Source organism: Mesoplodon densirostris, chromosome 13, assembly GCF_025265405.1.
Source record: "Mesoplodon densirostris isolate mMesDen1 chromosome 13, mMesDen1 primary haplotype, whole genome shotgun sequence".
In the NCBI taxonomy this organism is placed as follows: domain Eukaryota; kingdom Metazoa; phylum Chordata; class Mammalia; order Artiodactyla; family Ziphiidae; genus Mesoplodon; species Mesoplodon densirostris.
Genome location: NC_082673.1, coordinates 64,277,230 through 64,300,774, shown reverse-complemented (window position 1 = coordinate 64,300,774; position 23,545 = coordinate 64,277,230). Strand labels below are relative to the sequence as shown.

The 23,545-nt window shown below is 34.9% G+C and overlaps 1 protein-coding gene across 2 annotated transcripts in view; it reads left to right on the top strand.

The window, feature by feature from the left end:
• The window catches only part of ANGPT1 (angiopoietin 1), a 246,296-nt gene that overhangs the window by 157,761 nt on the left and 64,990 nt on the right, over window positions 1-23,545 (top strand). The window contains exons 3-4 of one of the 2 annotated variants that reach the window (XM_060115906.1): window positions 2,306-2,427; window positions 14,239-14,468. In XM_060115906.1, the coding sequence (XP_059971889.1) occupies window positions 2,306-2,427; window positions 14,239-14,468 (352 nt within the window). Of the gene's footprint in view, window positions 1-2,305; window positions 2,428-14,238; window positions 14,472-23,545 lie in introns of both variants that reach the window. The other variant, XM_060115905.1, reaches the window with a different exon arrangement.

The following is a 23,545-nucleotide window of genomic DNA, read 5'->3' as shown; positions in this document are numbered from 1 at the left end:
TTGCTGTGTAGCAAATGGACTTTGTAGGACAAAGTGGAGAAAAGTTAGGAGCTATAGTGTCTCCAGACTTAGATACAGGCAACTTCATTTTCAATTTTAGATGGTTCCGTTTTGTTCTCAGTGTTCTCTTCTCAGACATGGAAAAGAACAATTTTTGTCCATTGTAAAATAAAAGTTTTGGTATTTGAGAATATCAGGAAGTGTGATCAGAGGATACAGTGAACAAAGGAGAAAACAGATTTCATTTAACAGCATATGATATGCTTGATTCAGTGAGACAATGTACGGCACATTGAGGGTCTTCACTAAAAAATATAGATGTGTCATCCCCTATTTAATTATTTTATAAATAGTCATTCTAGTTAATGAACAAACAAACAGAAAACTTGCCCAGACAAAAATATGTTTAATAGTTGAAAGTTATATATTGTGCATCCCTCATCTTTACATTCTCTGCCATTTTTTCCTCTGGGCTGCTTTTAACTCTATCTTCAAATCTCAGGTCCTCTTGCTCCTGTGTTTCCTCAAATGAAGCAATTCAAGATGGGAGATACTTTTTTAAAACTCTGGAACACTCCACAAATATGAGTTTTAATTAGTAGTAGTAACTTTTAGACTGGTTTTCAGATCCATATTCATGACAGTTGTATAAATGAATCATAGTAGCTTAAAACTTTTTTAAAGCTAAATGCCCCATCTCAGTATTCTTTTCCCTAACCCCCTGGCCCAACCCCTTCAGCAGGACTGGGACTAGGATGAAAAGAATGAGAGCAAGTTATGTAAGACTGAATCATATATTTGTAGTAGCATATCCTGTCTTTATTTTAAAATGATATTCTGTTCAACTTGGACTTTTTTACATTAATTTTGATCTTTCAAAATGTTGCATTCAAATATTACTTATCTTGATTATTGAGTTTTTTGACACATCCTTAAATTTTACAACTCAGGCAGTTGCCTCTCTCATCTCACCCTAGTCCCTGTCCTGCTCCCCCTGCAAATACATCCCCTTTCCCCACAATCTCCATTAGCCCAAGCCCAGCCCTGATTGTGTCAGTATATTTTGAAAAGGCTTTTTCTGTGTGCATCTGATATAATCCCAGGTTTAGACCTGCTACAAAGAAGGAGGAAAGTTCTACTGGTGTCATTTTTAGAGGAGGACCCTTTAGATTGATATTGACCCTCCAGAAGGTTTCCCAGGTTCCTTTCAATACATAATTCTAAAAAAGGTATGGTGGTTTCAAAAATTCTCAAATGACATAGGGAGCTTTTAAAACTATAATTTTACCTTCTTTCTTGCCCTTTTTACCTCCCTTAAAGAAGAAGGAGAAGGGGGCAGGACAAAGGCAGTGGCACAGTTTGAAGGCATCTTCTAGGACTGGAGTGTGTGATGTTTGCTTGGAGGATGGATAGGTTTGGGTTCATGGCTCAGACTCGTGTTATATTAAAGCTTGACTATCAGCATGAATCTTTGTGATTCAAGATGAGGTGAACATTTACTGTTTCTTGAGGACCCAGCGTAGTGCAGTTGAAAGGATAACTAACAGTCTGTCTTCAGTGCAGTCTGGGTTCCTGGTCACTTCATCTCCTCAGATGAAGACCCAGGATGGTTTGTTTCTCCCTCTTCTTGGTTTTCTGTGTAAAGCATTAGAATTAGAGTCACAGTGTCTGGGTTTGAAACCCAACTCTTCCCTTGGTTCCTGTGTGGTTCTGGCTTCTCTCTGAACTTCGGTTGCCTCATTTGTAAACTGATCATAACAATTCCTCTTTATGTGTACCCATGTCCGTGATATGATGACATCTGGAAGGGCTGACATGAACTAACATGATAGGTGTTCAGTAATTGTTATCATGAATCTGTATAAACTATATCACAAGTTTTTTGCAAATTTCTAATTAGTTTTTGCGAGGTGATGGATCAAGGCAGACATGTTTTACATGCCTAGTAGTTATTCTTTGTTACACACAATATCTAAGACCTTGTACTAACATTTATCTTGTACTTGTAAATATTGGAGATAATATATATAAGACATTTAGCACAGGGGAACATCCTAGGGTTTGAGGAAATGAAAATTGAAATATGAAAATGGATTTAACAGCTCAGTTTTCTCATTCAACTGCAACTTCAATCTTGAACAAATATAATGTTTGAGACATGTAAGGCATTAATTAGTAGAATGTAGACCATTTAATTATTCTAGAAGAAATATTACTTAAAAAGAAAACACAGCTAAATAAAAACCCCAAAATAATTGTTTTGACTCTTTGTAAAGATTAAAATGTTTTTATCTTTTATCTTAAGGTACTAAATCAAACTTCTCGACTTGAAATACAACTGCTGGAGAATTCATTATCAACATACAAGCTAGAGAAACAACTTCTTCAACAGACAAATGAAATCCTAAAGATTCATGAGAAAAACAGGTGAAGATTGTTATATTCCAAAAATATGTACATTTGTACTTATTTATATCCTCCACCACTCTGCCAACTCTTAAAAAAAGATTGATGTAATTTGCAAAAAGCAAAATACAGACCCAAATTAATTTTTAATATAAAAAGGAATGAGAGCTTAAGGTGACTACAGCAAGTATGTCAACAATAAGATTAATACTGTTGCTTACACTCTTGAAATATTTGCTTTTAATAACTTTTAACACTAATTTATCTCATGTTCAGTTGTTCAAATCTTAACATATCCACAAAAATTAATTGATTCTATGACTAAATTTGGTGACACAAAATATTGACAATTTTCAGCAGAACCAAAAAGTAGGGAAAAGATAGAGCTTCTGAAACTCTTTAACTTGAATTATCACTCTACCAGCCCTAAACCTTGTACAGAGCTACAAGGTTTGAATTCAGAGATCTTTCATGGGAGAGAAGCAAATTTTCTTTTCAGAAAATTATTTCCCTATAAAGCTGATTCAAATGTTGTTTCCTCCTTCCATTTAAAGCCATTAACTCTGAACATAATAAATTTCTTTGGTTAGCTTTATAGATGTGTTTTAAAAACTATGAATCATCTCAGGTAAGTGAAAGGGACTTACAGATCCTGATAGCCAGGATGATATATAGACTACATAATTTTGAAGTCCCTGGCATTCATGATGGGCAATTCAATCAAAGCACTGACCTCTGTAGAACAAATATATTGTATATTAACTGCATTTTCTTCTGGATATTCGGACAGCTTGAAGAAGTTTCAGTTCTTATGCATTATATGGATTTAAAGATCTTTGTGTTGCTACAAACTAATTAAATACCATTGTCTCGGTGGAACCAGAGTTTCCACCATGTTCCAAACCAGAAAGGCACCTAAGATGAACTGCTAGTTCTCCTTTTACTTTACAGATGAGGGAACAGACTCAGTGGAAGTGAGTGATCTATCCAAGGTCACACAGCTTGCTGGTGGCACAACTGGGAATGTAATCCAGTTTTTTTATTCCTAGTCCTTCTCTTTCCACTGTAGCACATGATCTCTCAGTACTGTCTTCAACCTAGAAAGATTTCCCAACTTTATGCTAAGTGTAGGCCTTAATGACAATGATTATAATTAAACTTTTACATGAAGAAGATAAACCTGACTTTTGGTTTAGAGTCTGAAAGGGGTCAATCCATGTTTTGTGACTTGTATTTCTAAGTCCTACATTTGTTTATCTTTGTACTATGTCATGGGGTAAACTGTATAACTAAATAACTATAAATAAACTTGACAGGACTTGACTCTGAACTGGTTGCATGATGAAATGTTCTGGAATTGAAAATCCTGTTTAAAAGTACCATTTATCCCACTGCATTTTCACAGTAACCAGACACATACATGTAGCAGGTATACTTTATGGCAACTATCCCTTGATTTAGGGGTCCTACCATGCTTTAACTTTGTCGCTAAAAGCAAGCCCCATTTATAATCACGTTTCAAGATGCTATTGTGAAAGCTTTGTCTAGGAATGAACAAGTAAAATAATGACAATTTTAACGTGTTCTTGGGTTGTTTTTATAATTCTATAAATAACACACATTTATTGTAGAAAAGTGAGAAGGTACACAAGAAAATTAAAAACCATAATCCCATCACATTGAGAGAGCTTCATATGTTGCTGTATAAAAAATATAAATATGTTTTCTCAGAAAGTTGTGTCATGCTATGCATACTGTTTTGCAGCCTGCTTTCTGTGGAGATAGATACATTTTTTAATCAGTAAAGATCCCTCTAGTATAATTCTTAATAACTACATGATATTTCATTTTATAGGTGTAACCTAGGGTCGTTTTGATTCATCTCTCACTAAGTGTGTGGCCACATATGATTTCTCTATTAAAAAAGCCATCAGCATGAATTTACACTCTTCAATTCTCCTGCTGCTGATATGTGTATTATCTTTTGGTGTAGGGAGGCCTGTAAGTGCTCACCCTTAACTACAAAAACAAATGCTTTTCTTAAGTGTCACTTGTACTCTGCTCTCTCCATCTCTTCTTGTCTCTGTCTCTTTCCCTCCCTCCTGCTCATATTCATTCTTTCTCTCTTTTCTTTCTTCTTCTTCTCCTTCCCCCACTCTCCCTACTCCTCTCTCTTCTTCTTCCCCTCCTCTTCTTCCAAATATACCCTGCCTACCCTAATTCCAGATCATGTTGGATTCTTTTGTCTTTCCATTATGATTCTTGATATGGCACCTGGTATCATTTCCTTCTATGGAATTCTCACCATAGAATAATTTTTTTTCAACAGCAACTGCTTAAAAAATGTTCTCTCTGTTCCATCAGTAAAGCTGAGTCAAAGTTTGAGCTCTCAGAAGAGCTGCACTGCGGCTCAAGTGTGCAGGGTTTCTCCATGTGCCAAGGCCTCTCAGACGAATCTGACTCCTGATCCCAAGCACATACATGCCTTCTGCTGATGAGTTTTTCCCTCACTGAATTCTAATTTCTAAGGAAAATTCAGGTTTTCTTATATATACAAATCACACCATTTATTGATTATGATAAATTTTTTCAAGATTATAACAATTTCATTTCCTAGCAGTATAGGTATTTCACAATGAATTCAGGGATTTAGGTTTTAACTTGAAATTCATTTCTGCGCTCATGCTGAAAAAAACTTAGATGCATCTTTTACTCCTACTCTGCACCCCTTAGTTTTTGACCCTCGAGTATGACATTACCTCACATGTGGTTCCTGGGGGTATTTTTCTATCAAATTGCGTGGGACATCTCTTCTTAAACCAGGCATATTCTTCCACAAACCACTTAGAAGAAAAGTGTTTTTCTTTATACAAGACAGAAGTACCCATTTGTGATACACAGCATACTTTCCCTATTATGTTTATTATTATTGTTTATTTTCATATGTGAAATGGAATTGGAGGAACTCTGCCAAGCTCTTTCTAGATCAACAAAGAAACGTGCCCCCCCATACCATTTAAGTGGATAGAAGGTGAAGGTCAAGCATGAAGCTGTTTATGTATTTTAAAATAGTTTATTGATCATCCATACCTATTCCTTAAATGAATCTTAATCCTCCAAATGCAACAAGAAGCTATTTCTACATTGAGGCATCTATGAAATGTAAGAACAACATGCCATTTGTCGGCCAGGTCTGGTTTGGATCAGCTAATACACTTTGCAAAGGGGATTATCTAAATTACGCTTTGCTTCCTCCCCCGGGAATGTTAGGGGTTGTGTCTGGGTATGTGACTTACCAGTTTTGAGTATGATGGGGCCTCAGCTGCCAAGTCAGTGAACTGGCCCTTCAGAGGGTCCACCACTTCTTTGGCACCACTTCTTTGGCAGAACACAGAGGAATATTTTATGGACAGGATTATACTACACAATCATGCTGAGAAGTCCTGCTGATTTACATCCTGACAAATTAAATGCATCACTTGTAGGGTTGAAAACAGAATTTTGGCCTCATTAGGTTCACTTCTTTATCCCCTAAAGGGCCAAAGGCACAAAGCAGGAGTAGGATTAACAACACTTGCTCTGCTGTTTGTTTTCCTAACAATCTAGTTGGGGGTGACTCCAAGAAGCTTCCAGTTTGCTTTTTTTAGGATTTCTTTTTTTGGATGCTATCCTAATCTCAAAACTTGGTTTCATTCCTTACCTCAAGGAAATAGCACTTAGAAGTAAGAGATCAGTAACTGGCCCATATAATTGAAATTATACAACCAAGAACTCAAAAAAGGAGAAGCATTAATATTTACCTCACACAGAGGGTTGGTATGACAAAGTGAGACATGTAATTGTCAACTTTTATTGGATTCCTCCAGTATATTTCTGCTCAAAAAAATAGAAAAGAGAGGTAGACAGGGAAGGATGTCATAATACAAATTCCTTCAGCTGAGCTAAATATGTAACTCGATCTTCTGGTGTCAAGATTTGGTGAGCTGACTAGGTTTCAAGGCACCTGTCCATCTGTGACTTAACCCCAACTTTTTCCAAGGTTGGAGCATAGCCAGGTGAAAAAAGTATTCTAGAAGAAATTCTTCTGCCTCACCAGGGTACACAGGAAGAGAAATCAACACTCCATGTGTACAAAGATGGAGCCCTTGGGCTTTCTTGATCAAACTTGTGTTGAATATGCAGAATGAAGATTAGGGAAACCTTCAGTTAGACCATTTAGAGTGAAGTGAAACTACACAAATGGTGATCATTCTGACATAGTTTCAGCAAAATTATCTGCCTAGTTATCTAATATCAGGTAGGTGAACATCTAAGCCAGGTGCTTTACATACACTACTGCTAATCCTCCAACTAATCCTGCAAACTATCTATTGTTATTTTCATTTTATATAAAGAAACTCAAGTTCAAAGAGGTCAGGTAACTTGCCCATGACCAAACAGCTGATGTATGGCAAAATTAGCACTCAAGTCCATATGATTCTCTGTCTTAATTATTATAAAAATGTTTTTCCAATATGATGCAGCCTCAGGATTAATTGATGTGGTTGTCAAGTTATCCTCAGCATAATCAAATACAAATTTGAAGAAAGGGATAGGCTAGTTGTTTTTGGCCTACTCCTATACAGATCATTATTTATTCCTCCTAATACTAGAGTAGGAAATATAAACTATTTTACCTTGGGAATTCACTGAACTTATTTGACAAGCTCCATCTGTCTTCTAGCTAGAGGTTATGGGAAGCTGTTAAGTTAATTTTAAGTAATTGAAGTGTGTATAATTTCAAGATACTAAATTATACCTTGCTAACAAATTTTTGTAATGGAATAGTGAAGTATTGATTTTTAATACTTAATATGCCTAAATAAATGAAAAGTTAAATCACAGTCTTTCTAATCAAAGTTATCCTCCATTTGATAAGTTCTTTACAAAATACTAAAGTAAAATCACAACATATCAGTCACTGTTTATGTTGTCAATTCCATCTTCTAAATGTTTTTCCAATCTATCTTTTTCTTTCTATTTACTCTGACTCTGTCTTATGTCAAAATCCCATTAATTTTTGTCTTAGCCATTGCAGTGGCCTCTTTGCATGGCTTACACCTCATGTCTCTCAAACCTATCATCCAAAAGTCTGCTAAAATTCTTTCTAAAATTCAAGTCAGATTATTTTTCCCATTTTTTTAGGTCTCCACACACACTAGTTCAGCACAACTTTTAAATCTCTAGATAGCATCTGCCCAACCCTCTTCTCATTCTCTGTAAGGGACTGAGGAAAGTTCAAGTTCTTTAGCATGGAACATGGTCCATGATCATTATAATCCTAATTTTATTACCTTACTTTCAGAAGTCTTCTTATATTTTAGAAGTATGGTCTAATAGCTAAGAGCAGGAGCTCTAAGGTCAGACTGCCTGGGTTTGCCTTGATTCTGCTGTTAAACAACTCTGCCACATATTATTTGTATGACACTGAGCAAGTTGTGTAAACTCTCTGTGCTTTGGTGTTCTCATTTGTAACACAGGGATGATGATAATAGTTGTACATGGATTTGATGTGAGGATTAACTGAGTTATTGCATATAAAATACTGAGGGCAGTGCTTGAAACACATAATAAGTGTTTAATCATACTAGTTATTAGTATCACTGAAGACGATGTTTTTTCAAACATGTTTGATGTTTGCCTTGTCTGGAATGCCTTGTAGTCCTTTCTTCAACTCACAAACTTCTGGCCCTTCAAAACTCAGTGCAGATATTACCCCTCCAAGAAACTTTCTGACTCTGCCAAATAGATTTGCTCATTACAACTTAAGTGATAACACTCTACCTTGTTTTTCCTCCCATTACTTCACTTATCCCATCACATGGTAATTGTGTGTGTGTGTGTGTGTGTGTGTGTGTGTGTGTATCTCTACTACTGGGCTGTGAACTTCTGGAACATAGAGACTGTGTTTTATTTATTTCTGTCTTCATGCTCCCAGGCACAGTTCTCTACACATAATATATAGAGTATTAAATGCTTTTTGAATGTTGACTGATGAACTGGCAAATGAACTGGCAAATATCCCAATAAATGTCATTTATCTGTGTACACAGAAACACACATACAATTTTAAAAATATTTTAATGGAAAACAGATCACATAGTTTACATTAAATATTGTAAATGTATTCATTGTTCTTAACATAAATAAAATACAGATGGCTTTTATACCACTATTCTGCATCCTCAAAAGCCCATTGCATGGCAGCCAAGGTTATCAGTCCACATTTTGAGGTTCACTAATTCAACCCAATTTTTTCATCTCTAGACAACATCTTCTCAGACCATTCTAGACTCATGACTGTTTACCACATCTCTCTGATTGATAAAAAAAATCAACACAAACTTAACTGATTTAAATTTTAAATTTTATAGAAGTGTATAAATTGAAATTCAGAGTCCCAAACTCTGTATTCCTCCACCCCCTGCAGAGAATCATCATTAACAGATTGGCAGTTCGGTGCCTATTCTTCCAGATTTTTTTAATGAATATACTAATTATACATGTGTATATGGAGTGTGCATGTTTATCTGTGTGCTTACAGAGATACACACCCATATACAATTACACATATGCACAAGTACATATTTAAATCATTTATGTGTATGTGTATAGATTGTAACTATTTTTAAGATGCTGGGGTTTTGTACTTTATAACAATTTATCATAGATATATTACACATGTAACTATATACACATATACCTCATTCATTGCTCGAGATGCACTAAAATTTACAATTTAGTAGAACTTTTATGTGATTATTTTAAATTTTCAAAGATATTAACAGATTTTCTGCAAATTTTACATTCTCCCCAAGTGTGCATGGGCTTTCTCGTTTCCCCAAACGTTGCTAGCCATTTGATTAATCTTGTCTACCCGAGAGGTTATATTGTGCATCTTTTCCTGGTTATTGACCATTTGCATTCTTCTTCTATGACTATCCTATTCATGTATGTTTCTCACTTTTCTATTAGATTGTTTATCTAATACCTTTATTTCCTCATATAAGCTCTTTAATGGATGTTAAAATTTTGTCATATATGTTGTAAATATTTTCTCTAGTTTGTCATTTATTGTTCAACCTATTTTTTACAAAAGAACTATGCTTTTATGTTATGAAGCGTATATATTCTTTTCTTCTTGGTTTCTGGCTTCCACAGTATATTTAGCTTATTCTTATTTACCCCAAACTTTAAAAAATTTATTTGACAATGTTTACTTGTAGTGATCTATGCTTCTGTTCCACATTTGAATTACAGAAATGTTTAACTTCATATTAAATATGAAGTTTGAGAGAAAATTTACTGTGTTCAAGTTAGAAACTTAAAGTATAAACTTAACCTGAACTTATTATGCCCTTGCTTGAATGGGGGATAAAGATCATTCTTTAAAACCCATATTTGCAACACATGTTGACACCATACAGATTAAAAATAATTTAAAAATTGAAACATCCATAAGGAGATTCAGACAGATGAAAATGGGAAGGTTTCTGTATTTTTAACATCTTCCTCCTTGTTTGAGGTCTATACTTATATACATAGAGCTTAGACAACTGTCGCTCCTGTGAATTCAGTTGCTGCTGTGTTAAGAACCCTATTGTGGGAAACAATTTGAAAGGGAGAGCTTTTTCTGTGAAAGCTTCAAGATGTGTTCAGTGATTTGAAATATTTCCAGTAAGATATGTTGGAGGAGGCAAACTGTGAAAATTAGGGGACAAAGTCAACAAAAAACTTCAAATAGGGCTTTATATATACTCAATTAGAACCTTTTGCTGAAGTTAAAGGCCTAGATTATTTTATTTATTTTATTCTTCATTAAAGTACACCTCTGCCTCAAACTAGAAGTTAAGTGCCAAAATTCTATGCATGTCTCTTCTCAAAGTGTTTCTAGAAGGATGAGAAACGTGAAGTATTGAGAATCCTGTGAGAAACTCTGTCTTTGGATTTTAAGTTCAATTTGAATAGATTTAGGTGCAGAGTTTCATAAATTGTTGTTCCATGGAACACTAATCCTAAAGGATGCATCATAATAAAATTATTTATTTAATTTAGCATTTCCCCAAAACTTGACAGTAGAACTCAACAATGGAATGCCTAATAAAAATACACTGAATGCACTCTAGAAAACAGTACACTGGAGTTTGGAATCAACATCCAGGTTTTGGATTATGCATTTAAACCTAAACTAAACTTGCTGCTGAAGGCCATCATAGAGAAAATATGACTACTTTACCAATTGAATTTAGGACAGTGGAGTTGTCATGTTGTCCTTCAGATCAACCTTTGTATATAGAAGTCTCCGTGCCTAGGTGAGCTGGCCTCTCCCAGCTGACCTGGATAGGGAAGAGTAAGAGAAACAATAAAAGGCCTCAGGACAAAAGGGGATATGATCAATATATTGAGTACGAAAATTAAATTTAATGGCAGAGGAGTTAAGGCAGAGTGATATTTAAGAAAATCTCAGTTCAGATTTTTTTTTAAAAATGGCTTGGCAAAGAAATTTTGTTTTTATATGTGGAAAAGATGAATAGGTTGAAATATTGTGAAAGACAAGCTCCCAAAAATAACCAGATGGAGAGCAGCAAATACTAAAGAGATGTTAAGTTGATGCCTTGATTCTTGGCAAAATATAAGCGGGTGGAAGTAGATAGAGATTATGTTATACTAAATCAAAGAGATGAGACACTAAAGCTAGTTTTCATAGCACTGGGTTGTCATGGGCAGATTTCTAGTCTAAGAAGACATGGCTTTTTATTTTGGTTATGACACAGTATGTACACAATTTTATACAAGGTATTTAGATTCTTACCTATAAACTGGGGCTTATAACATCTACTCACTCTGTATCACTATATTACTTTAAGAATCAAAGGAGATAAGGGTTTTAAAATGCTACACAACTAAAATGGTGTATTACAACAATGTGATTAGTAAGTGGAGATGGTATATGAATATTTTCTGGCAGAAGAGTTTTGGATTCAAGCCAGTTAGGATATCGTGAGGAAGGGCTGACTTCCCAAGTAGATAATAACTAATGGATGAGAAGTATCAAAGAAAAGAGGATAGTATTTTTGGAAGCCAGATATGAAGAGAAGATGGAAGGGAGTGATGAGTGGTCTCAAAAAGGTATCAGTTTTGCCTGAAGAAGTCTAAAAAATTGTCATTAATATAAAGGGTATCTCTAGTAAATAAAGTTAATAGAGAATTACTAGAGTACAAAAGTTATTAAAGAGAATCCAAGTGAAGAAATAAGATGAGAAAATGACTGGAAGATATAATTAACTGGTAAGACCTGCCATTTGGGAAACAGTGTGACATGTTTCCAATTTGCTTATAGTTTTTTAATGCATATTTATTTTTAATGAATATATTTCATTCCCAATCCAGGGAGATGTCTGATGCACAGCAGGCTTCTTACTTCCCTGAGCAGTCCCTTCTTTACTTTACATGAATATCTATTTTAAGATGACAGGCTATGTTGATATCGTTTGATAACTGGTAGTCATGGTGCATTAAGGTTGTTCAGTGAATTATGAAAATTAACATTCTTTCCAACATGCTAAGTGTATACTCCTTTTACTTGGGAAATACAGACCTTTTCTTCCACAAGCCAGTGTTGAGAATTTTTTCCTTTGGTACCAGGACTTCTTTGATCAACCTTCCATTCTCATCTCTTTCCAAAATATCCTGAAAATCAAAACAAAACAGACAAAAAGCTCCTTTATTGACATCTCAGATAGTAGCCATCTTTTAGTATATGTCTTCTTGAACAAAGAATGCATCAAAAGTAGAAAGTGTCAAAACACAAATGGAAAAAAAAAAAGTGTTATGTCTGCAATAGAAGTTTCTTATAGCTGCTTTTTTTTCATTTGAGGTTTTTTCTTTCATTTTTTTCATTTCATTTCTCTCTAAAAATGAATCCTTAGAGTAAGAATAGTGTCATTTTATATTTTACATAGTTCTGAGAGCACTGTTGGCACATAGCAACTAATAAATGCAAATTATAACTATAGCATGATATTTTCCAAGCCAGAATGTTACCTACTAATTAGGAAAACTGAAAGGCCAGTGCTCATCTTATTTCAGGAACAAAATGGTAATTCAGAATTTTTATCCAGTATTTTATGACTATACATCCAAATGTTGCTCTTTACATTAAATTCTAAGGTTTCTTGGTTGTATACTATAACTCTTGTGAATTTAAAAGAAAAATTTCTCATAAGTTAACTGACTCTATTTTATGGACATTTAACAGCTGATCATTACCCTAGGAAGAGAAACAATAATTATTAAAAAGTAAACTGAGGAAGAGCTAAGGCATCCGTTGTGGTTAATTCTCAGATCTGAAGGCCAAAAATTAATAGGCACAGAGACAACCTCCTCTGACATCCATAGCAAGTACACTAATCACTTAAACCAGTGAGTGGGTGAACTTTTTAACCAATAAAAAGGCTTTTGGTTTTATTTTGTTTAGTTTTGTTTGTTTTTTAACTACTAACTTTTCCAGCAGCAAATTATTGACACGGAAGAAAACACTATAAGACAATGAATCATGCCTACTCCTTTAGAGGTACTCTCATCTTACTCTGACTTCCTTGCCTGAATTTTTCATTTCCAAAAAACTCTTTAAAAAATATAAATAACTGTCACATTTTCCCCAAATCACTATACATTTTATCACTTAAGTATTAAGTTTAAAACATTCCCTAGTGTCCCCTTTTTGAGAACTTATAGGAATGATTCAGTGCTATATTTCTCCAAGGTAAATTAAGTGCCCAGTCTGGTATGTTACATTTGAATAACACCTTGTAAACTAAGGACTGGTTGAACCTTCTGAAAATGGAACTGAGAAAACTGAATAAGGCTTTTCTCTGAGGGATACTAGTATATTATACACTCTATAAAATGTAAATGCATTTTATTTCCAGTCAGTTGCTAGGATCCAAGAGTGCTTCTGCGTTCTCTATAATTTTTAATGTGTAATAAGCAAAGGGAGTATCCTGCGAAGAGTTCTGAGAGAAGGACGGCTCTCAGTTGAAGACTGCATCACTCTGAGCAAAGCTTCCCAAGTCCTTTTGTAAGACCATGCCACCAGCCTAACACGGTCTTCCTTTTCGGAACCAAGTATTCAGTGATTTGGAACTTGCAGTGCCTTTAGGCCTTATCCTAAAGCTTAGATTGAGAGATAAAGTAAGCTAGTGGTTATGATACAGGACCAGGTATCAAAAATCCCAAGAAATATAATTCATTGTGACTTCAGATAGCTTACTTTCTGGTCCTGTGATTTCTGCATCAATTTGCTCTTCCTTGACATCACGAAACTATTGTGAAATTTAATCACTGTGAATGTTTTGAGAATCCCAAATGAATGAAGCAAAGTAAATATCTATGTTTTGTTCATACATTTTTCTGAACTGTTGTTTCTATTTCTTATTGTACCCATTTCTTTAATGAAAATTATACTATAATTTCTGCAGACAGGGTCCAAGTCAGCTACCCTGGATATAAGATACATCCCAGGAAATAAACATTACTCTAACAATAAGTGATCTAATAATTCTTCATTTCACATGCTGTATATATCACTCCTACTTTATATATATATATAAATATATTTATATAACATTTATATTTACATATATATATATTTTTTGAGTCTCACTTAAAAAATATTTCCATGGTGAAATACCTAACTAAAGTTTCTCACTTTAAATAAACTCAGGAACTAATTGAATCACAGTTTTTTTAATAGCATTTTTAAAACTAAATTTTATCTTCACTTCCTTGTAGTTTATTAGAACATAAAATCTTTGAAATGGAGGGAAAGCACAAGGAAGAATTGGACACCTTAAAGGAAGAGAAAGAGAATCTTCAAGGCTTGGTTACTCGTCAAACATATATAATTCAGGAACTGGAGAAACAATTGAACAGAGCCACCACCAATAACAGTGTCCTTCAGAAGCAGCAGCTGGAGCTGATGGACACAGTGCATAACCTTGTCAACCTCTGCACCAAGGACGGTGGTAAGAATTTCTCTCTTACTTTGGTATGTAGTAAATATCTTACTTAATATGGAGCAAGCAAATATTCAATATAACTTTCTAAGTTGCATCAATTGCTGTGTAGAAGCAGCAAAAGAACTTTATTCTTAGAAGCATTTCATGAAGTTTACACTGACAATTTTCTCGTGTTTTTAACTTCAGATAGAGTATTCATAAGCTTGAATATTGACTTTACAACATCTTTCTAAAAGGACTTTCTAATTCCTTCTTTTTTCTACTGGTCTTTTAGCCTTAGAAAAAACTATATTTTCATGGATAAATATTTGGTATCATGGTGTTAGACACTTAACTATACAGGACAGAAATTGGCCAATATTAAAGATTAGTTCAGAGTGCTTAGGAGAGTTTCAGGAGAGTTCCCATTTTAAAACTATTTTTCTTGCAAAGGAGGAGAGGGAAGAGTTGCCTGCAGAGAGAAGGAGATATAGAAGTTCTTAATAACTATTATGAGGAAGAAAGAATATTTGTTACTAAAAGTCTGTATTAAGATTATTTACACAGTCCTGTGTGGAGAAGACCTAACTGGGTGTATGGGCAAATTTATTCTGGGGTGTCTTCATGACCGTGGAAATACAAATTTTTAATATCACTAGAATATCTGGAGCCATTTAATCATTGGAAATATTGCAGTCCTGTGTCTCTTTAGAAGACATCCATTCATCTGTCCATCCATCCACCCACCAATTATTGAATAAATGCCTCTGTGTGCACTTGTCCACTTCAAGCAGAGCCTCACCTGAGCCTCAGGAGAGCTCTTCAAAGTTTGGAGCTTAAGGTCATCTTCTGTAGTTCTGCTCGCTAATCAGCCTTTCTGTTAGTGAACACAGAACGGTAAATGGTGATGAGTGAAAGAGAACACCACTTACATCTGAAAATTATGGTTGTCATTAAGTTGTGGCTTATGTGATCATTCATGTAATGGTTCAGTGTGCATATGCAATATACATAATTGGTGGCTCCTTTAATTTAATAGTGGACTTGAGCTATCTGAAAAAATACTCAGTTCCATACTCTCGTGAATAGATATGAATATAGAGGATAACTCCATATTAAGTGATCTTGCTTTAAAGACATTTCACATTTCTCTATTACACTCCATTACCTTGAGTTATATCTCCTTTAGATAATCTAAACAAGCCCTTAATATACTTTGTAAAGAATATTTTTTAAACAGTGAGTTCCCAGAGCTCCATTTGGGTGTGCTCAGAAATGTGATTGGGAAAGAAAAAAACCTGCTAATCAGTCAGAGCCTGACAAAACTTTGAGTTAGAGTCTAGTGAAAGGAAAGCATGGTAGAATTTTGCCAGAGAATTTTAATAGAGCTCATGAGTATTTAGAAATTAAGTATTAATATGAGACATATCTATTCTCATATTGAACTGAATACATTTGGGGAAAGATTGAAAACATATTTTTCTTATCATCCTGAGACTCCTGAGACGTAATGCACATGGAGTTGAGTAATTCTTTTTTTTATGATGTTAGAAATATCAAGCCCTGTTGATTCTCACAGAGCTCATATGTCTGCCTGCTTATCATAATTTTACTTCTTTTCTAAGTATTGTCCAATAAATATGTCTTTAAACTTTTGGAGGCAGGAGGGTGACTTCAAAATTAAAATTCCTGGTTAGTTTTGGTCTTTGGGTGCAGTGTCAGGCAACCAAACATCTGTTCAATTCAAAAAACATAATTTATTGAACAATTATTATGGCACTCATGATAGATGCTACCCATAGCATCCACTCAGGGTATGAGAAAAGTAACTGTGTCTATTCTATGATATAGCATATCCAAAAAATACTACTACTACTACAGAGTGAGACAGAAATTGTCTAATACTTCAGACCTCTAGACACTTATTTTCTTTTTAATGATAAAATTCTAAAATAAATCCTGCTTTAACTATAGGATTTGTAATCTTAATGTAAGCCTATTGTCCTATTATCCAATGGATTCTATGCTCTTATAATCATAGATTTTGTTTGCTTCTTATTAAGCTTTTTTTTCTTTAATCCCACAGTTAAGTATTCTACTAAGTATTTGGTCATTTAAGAACTCATAAGAGACACAAAAATGGGAAATGTCTCTCACTAAGTTTTTGATAAAGATTTTACTTCTTTGCATATCTTCATTTCCACTGGCACCATAGTCTTCAGTTATGGTGAATTTAAAACTTAAATGACTAATTTCATAATACTAGATTAAATATCAGTTACTAAAATGAACTTTTATTTCATTCTAATTCTAAAACACATAAGTAAAATCTCTCCCTACTTAAGACCAAAAGTTTATTTATCAAGTAGATTTATTATTTAACAAAGATTATATATAAATGTTCTACTTTTAAATATAAATATATGCAAATAAGCCTAAATCAATATATCACAATAAATGCATCACTTTTCTAAAATGTGTATTTCAAAAAAAAATGCAAAGAGTAGTCTTCTGAAAGATTTTCCAAAAACATTATGAACTGTGTCATAATCCAAAAGACTGAAAATTTTAATTGACCTTAAGGGTCCTCTCTTTCTAACTTGACTCAGTCAGTCATTTATGGAGACAGCCTGAATGTAATACTACAAAGCAAGAGAAAAATTTCTGTTGAGGTTTTTCTGTCATTGGCCACTAATGTAATCTTTATGAAGCTGTCTCATCATTTATAAAAAGTCAGGATAATTATATCTGCTTCACAATGATAGTGAGAGGATTAAATTAGATACTGCATATAAAAACAAAAGAATGTGACACAGTTGATTCATTAAACATTAATTCCTTCCTTTTCCTCCAAGTGACAAGATTAAACTAAACACAAGAAAACTTATGATGTGCTGTCTATAAGTAAAATTTCTTTCATAGAAAATGTCTGAATACAAGGCTGTAGAGTTTCTGACTGTTGACAGTCATCTAAGCCCCTTCTTTTTAGCTTCAGTTTTCTAATCTCTAAAATGGAATCATAATACATACCTGATGAGTTTTCAGTAAGAATTAAAAGAGGTTTGTATAAAACACATAGTATTTTTGTTTAGTTTCACAGAACTTTTCCTACTAAAACATCTAATGTCATGAGATATATTTAATCTAAATACAATTAATAAACACATTTTCTGAAATAGTTCAACAAACCTTCCTCTTGTTGTTCTGAACAGACAATAGTGGTACCTTAGGCAAATAGTCATTACAAACTGAATTGCATCTGTTTTTGTAAGACTTCTGGGTAGGACATTTATTTTTGCCTAACCTTTGTCTGCAAAAACTTGGTTGCAGTTATTCTTAGAAACATTAACACTAAAGAAATATTGCTCTCAATGTTATCATTGTGTCAAAGCTTAGCTGATTGCTTCATGTATTTGGCAGTTCACAGTTATTGTGGGAATTAAATAGTTTACATTGATAATGGCATGGACACAAGGTTTGGGATTCTTTGGGGGAGGATAATCAGGTACTGTGACTGTCAACATTGAGCAGTCATCTCTGTTCAGCGATAATTAAAGCATCATCACGTACCTTGAGCATACACCAGACAAACTTTGCATTATGTGACCAAGAATTTAATTACTAACAAACCATAAAAAAAGAAAGATAAATAAAAAGAAAATAGTATTTAGGCCCCATCAGAAAATTACATTGGCTGATTGTCTTACTGTCCAAATCAACTTGGAACATACTCCTGCTATACCAAGATATGATTCATAAATTTATCATTCATTTAAAAAATAGTTATACAGCAACTATTTTGTTTCAGATTCTCTTCTGGGGGTAAGGGTATCCATCCATTTTTATTTAACAAAGATTTGCTGAGTTCCTATAATATGCCAGATACTGTTCAGACAACTGAGAAGAGAGAAAAGATGTACTGTCCGTGGCTTCAAGAAAACTAGAATTTGGTGGGGAAAGAGATAGGTAAACAAACAATTATATTCTGTAATTGTTTGCTAGTGGTGAGGCCAGGGTGCCAGGGGACTAGTGAAACACACAGGAGGAATATTAAAATCTTGATAGAGACAGAAGGATGAGGGCAGATTCCCGCATCTGCAGAGCCTTCTTAAGGCTTTTGTTGAATGCTTAATTATGACGCAGGCATGGCTTAAGCTTTATGTGTATTAACTTAGTTAGTCCTCACAATAACAGTTTGAGGGAAGTACTGTGGTTAGCCCCATTTTATAAATTCCACAGGCAGCTTGAGTATTTTCCTAAGGTTACATAGGTGGAAAGGTTGATCCAGGATTAGAACATAGGCAGGATGGCTCTAATGGGGAGACAGTGGCTAAGTCTTCAAAATGAAGAAAATAGAGGATACTCTAGAGAGCATAAATATGCATATTTGCCAGGAGTCATGAGAATGGGTGTGAGGGGTGTACACCTAAATGCATAACCTAACTCTCAGAATCAAAGGCAGGAGAGCAGTGAAAGGCGAGGTTAGAAAGATCCACAGAGGGAGATCAAAGAAGCTGAATTTTTTCCTTGAAAGCAGTGAGGAGTCGTTATCAGTATATAAGGAAAATGGTGACCTTATCATTTTAGAAAAATCACCCCAGTCACAACGTAGGAACAATGCATCAAAAAGTTGACAAGCCTGGAAACAGAGGGACCAGGTGGATATTTTGCCATTATTAAAATATTAACAAATACTTAGAACGTATGAGCCAATCTTCTTAGCCCCTTGCATATCATGTAATTATGATAACTCTATAAGCTAAGTGGTATTATTAACCTTATGTGACAGATAATGAAATTAAGCACGGGAAGGTAAATAACTCCCAAATATTACAGTACTAACAAGTGAACAAGCTGAGATTTGAACCCATAGAGTCTGGTTCTAGAGTCTGTACATTATCCACCATACTATGATGGGGAGAAAAGGTAGATTGAAGGTGGTTTTCATCAGATTCTCAAAAGGATCTTCTGGGAGAGAAATAATGAGGTCAGGATCAAACAAGGGCAAATGGAAAGGCAAGTGAAGGGGAAATTTGTGAATAAAGAAGAATTAGAATCAACAAGAAATAACCACTTATTTAGAAGTAGACTCGAATATATTATAAATTCCAAGTTTCTGGGTTGACTAATTTTGATGATATTTCTTAAAATCAGCAACATGTGAAGAGAAACAGGCTCTGGCGGGAGGATTTCATTTGAGGAAATGGACTGAGGTGACTATGGGACAGTTAGACTCTGGAAGTAGGGGAATGGGAGTCAGTTCAGTAGTAAAATCCTGATGAGCATGTAGATTGGTGTGTCCTCAGAGGAGATAATTGGTAAAGCCATGCAGCAAATGAAATCATTGAAAGTGTGTATAAAGCAATGACTCAGCCATTTAGGGGTTATAAATCCATTCAAGAATCTAATGAAAACTAATCTACCTTTCTTTCCTACTTAGTGCAAATACCCAGGCACAAATCTATGTACAATTTAAGAGAATTTACAGAATGAATTACAGAAATATTTAGCATACAGAAATTGCGTAATATATTATGAACTCATTTTAACATAATAAGAATGTAAAATCAAAGACAGAAAATTGGGGGTTCTTTAAGGGACAGAAAAAAAAGGAGACCAAAATAAGGGTTATAGCAGAGAGGAAAGACTGTTACGAAGGGTCTTATTTTAGTGGCAAATAAGCAGAAAGGTCAAATGAAAAAAAAGACTGAAGTGAACTTTGGAACTGGGTTATTACCTTCTGTAGGGAGAGTTTGAGTGAACTGTAGAGCTCAATTGCATAGGTTGAAGACTAAAATGTGTAAGGTGAAGTAAAAGCAGAAAATATTGTCTGCCCACATCCAAATGTTTAATGTGAAAGGGTAGATAACCAGTTTTGGGTAGAGAAGCACAGAGAGTAGAGAGGAATAAAAGAAACTTAAATACCAAGAGACATGAGCATGTTTATATACTTAGTTCCTTAATATGAAGTATAAAAATTTCAAATCATAAGGAGCTTCTCTTGAAGTTTATTTTAAAAGTTTCTTTCAGATCATCTGAAAGAGATAATGATTAATACTACAAATTTTTGGGCCTCCCTGGTGGCGCAGTGGTTAAGAGTCCGCCTGCCGATGCAGGGGATACGGGTTCGTGCCCCGGTCTGGGAGGATCCCATATGCCGCGGAGCGGCTGGGCCCGTGAGCCATGGCCGCTGGGCCTGCGTGTCCGGAGCCTGTGCTCCGCAACGGGAGAGGCCACAACAGTGAGAGGCCCACATACCGCAAAAAGAAAAAAAAAAAAAAAAATACTACAAATTTTTAAGTGATCTCAATTATTTGGTTTAAAGTATCTTTCCCAGAGGCTGATTGCAGTGGTACAGAATGTTTGATCATTATTTTCGGTCTTCTGGCCTTCTGAAAAGGGGAAATGAGGCATTTGCTTCCTTTCCAGTGCTGAGGGGACATTTGGCTCTGTTCTCAGAATAATTCTACCATCTGAAAGGAATTTACCTCCTATGCAGTGTCTACTGAGTTTGTGAAGTAAATCATTCAGTCAAGGGATGAGATAGGTTGAACTCCTGCAAGTCCCTTGAGTTAAGAACGACTCTTAAAAACATCACAGATGATGGGAGGAAATTAAAACTTCTTGAATGTTACTCATATAAACATTGATAAAAATAGAAAATATCATTTTTATTGACTTAGTAAAATACTTGGTTAGTAAAATACTTGGTTATCCTTGACTACTTGTAATGCTCGTTTTAACATTAGGTAGAAAGAGAAAGAAAAATACTGGAAGTCATCTGCTGAACACTGCAGTGAGCACTTGTTTCCATTTAATGAGGGAAGTGCTTTATCTTGACAGAAAATTATATGTCAAACATTTACAATTTCCTTAAAATGAACCACACTTCTAGCACTTCCTTTCACAAAACCTAATGGCTTAAGGGGAAAGTGACTATTTATTTTTGGAAATGGTATGTTTCTCCTTTTTGATGGAGCATGTTATCTGCCCTTTGAAAAGCCGTAATTTCCGTAAAAAAGAAAAAAAAATTGTGTGAATAGCAGATAGCCAAACTAGTGATAACAAAATAAAAAATAATACAGTCCTTGACCTCTCCCATGAACTATTTCTAAACCACATCTTTTGGGGGAGATTTGAAATTTTGTGGTTAATTCTCTTTTGGAATTAGAGTTTCAATTTCAGAAGTGAAACTGTCTGAAATGTAAAGGGATATCCCCTGATTCCAGCTGGGCCTGGAAGTTACCAGGGTGAAAGGCCATGAAAAAAAGAGTGTTGCCTTGATGTTCTAACATTACTATGAACAAACCCTGTTCCTTCTTCTCTTGTGCTTTCATGGCCTGGTTGGCTAAAGCAAAGAAGCACAAAATATTTTGAATAGAATTTTAACTAAATCATTTCCTGGACTCATCGATACTCAGGTCCAATTCAACGGGTTTTTTTTTTTTTTTTTTTTTCTAAGTCCAGAGACAAAATGGGACAGTGGATACTAGTGTCAGATAAGCTATGGTACTTTGTACTAAGCCAAATAGCACCTATAATTATTCAGAGAGAAAGTAAGGAAAAAACATTCTATTAACATCAGTCAGTATGTGTATATCACAGGAACCATAGAGTGAAACCCTTATGAAATCTCTTATGCTTTAAGAACGGAGGAAACCCTGAAAAATGTTGCAACTATATGGTTGGGCTTAAATATATATAAACCAAAAATTGACTTTTAGCTTAAGATTTTTCTAAAAGTCAAATGCTAAGAAGCTTTAAAACTGATGTTTAAAAACATTTGTAGAAGGCTTCCCTGGTGGCGCAGTGGTTAAGAATCGCCTGCCAATGCAGGGGACATGGGTTCAAGCCCTGGTCTGGGAAGATCCCACATGCTGCAGAGCAACTAAGCCCGTGCGCCACAACTACTGAAGCCTGCACGTCTACAGCCCTTGCTCCACAGCAAGAGAAGCCACCACAATGAGAAGCCCACGAACCACAACAAAGAGTAGCCCCCGCTCGCCGCAACTAAAGAAAGCCCACATGCAGCAGTGAAGACCCAATGCAGCCAAAAATTAATTAATTAATTAAAAAAATTTTTTTTAGCTTCCTATGGGAGCTCATCATTTATTTTCAACTAAAGGATACCAACAATATGACTGCTTCTAAGTACACTGGAATCTCATCCTACTACTGGCTTGGATGTTCACATTCTGAGTGGGACCATCTCTGGTAAGGAATCACACTAATATGTGACCTACCAAGAATAGATAAATAAATCATAAAAATTTTGATGAATTTATGATAAAGTTAAATTATTAAATTTAATACAAATTAAATCAAACCTCTTTTAATTTTATCATGTCTTTAAATGTACTCATAATTTTAGGTGTGAACATTCTGTTTTCACAATCAGTGTGAGTGCCTTTAGAACAGTGAATCTGAACTGTGGGTTTAATTTTAAGTGACAATTTTGTTCTAAAGGAAGGTTTTGCTGGTTGCTTTGGCCCCATGTACACACTCGGAAGTGCACAAATAAACCAAATCTCAACCAAAATTAATCAAGCCCATGTCCCTAGAACTAGGACTTAGATTGAGATGGTTTCCTCACCAGTGTCTTGGAGCAGCTATGACATATGCCATCAAGAAGGCGGGCATGGTAGCCTAGAAAGAACAGGAAGGAAGGACAACTGACTTCTGGTCCCAGTGCTGCTGCCACATTGCTTAACATAAAAGTACTACACACCTTAGAGTTTGCCTGGTGTCCTAGACAAACTCATGCATTTTATGACTCCTATCAATTATTCCATATCTTCTCTTGATTTTGTGTCACTCATAATGACTGAGGAAACCCAAAGTTAGAGCAGAATCCCACGTATACCCCCAGGTAGTAAAGTAGTATTCGTCAAGTGTATCTCACCACAAATTAAGAACCAAAGTGACATACCTATGGTGACAGTCAGCCTTTATTTATTTAAAACTTCAAAGTGGCATTTTTTTTGTCAGTTTTCAAAAGCATCTGGCAACCGCTTTCCATGTTTTACAGCATTGCCCAAGGACTTTCATTCCATTTTTAATGGCTTTTGCTGAAATCAATTATTTGTCCACTCAGAGCACAA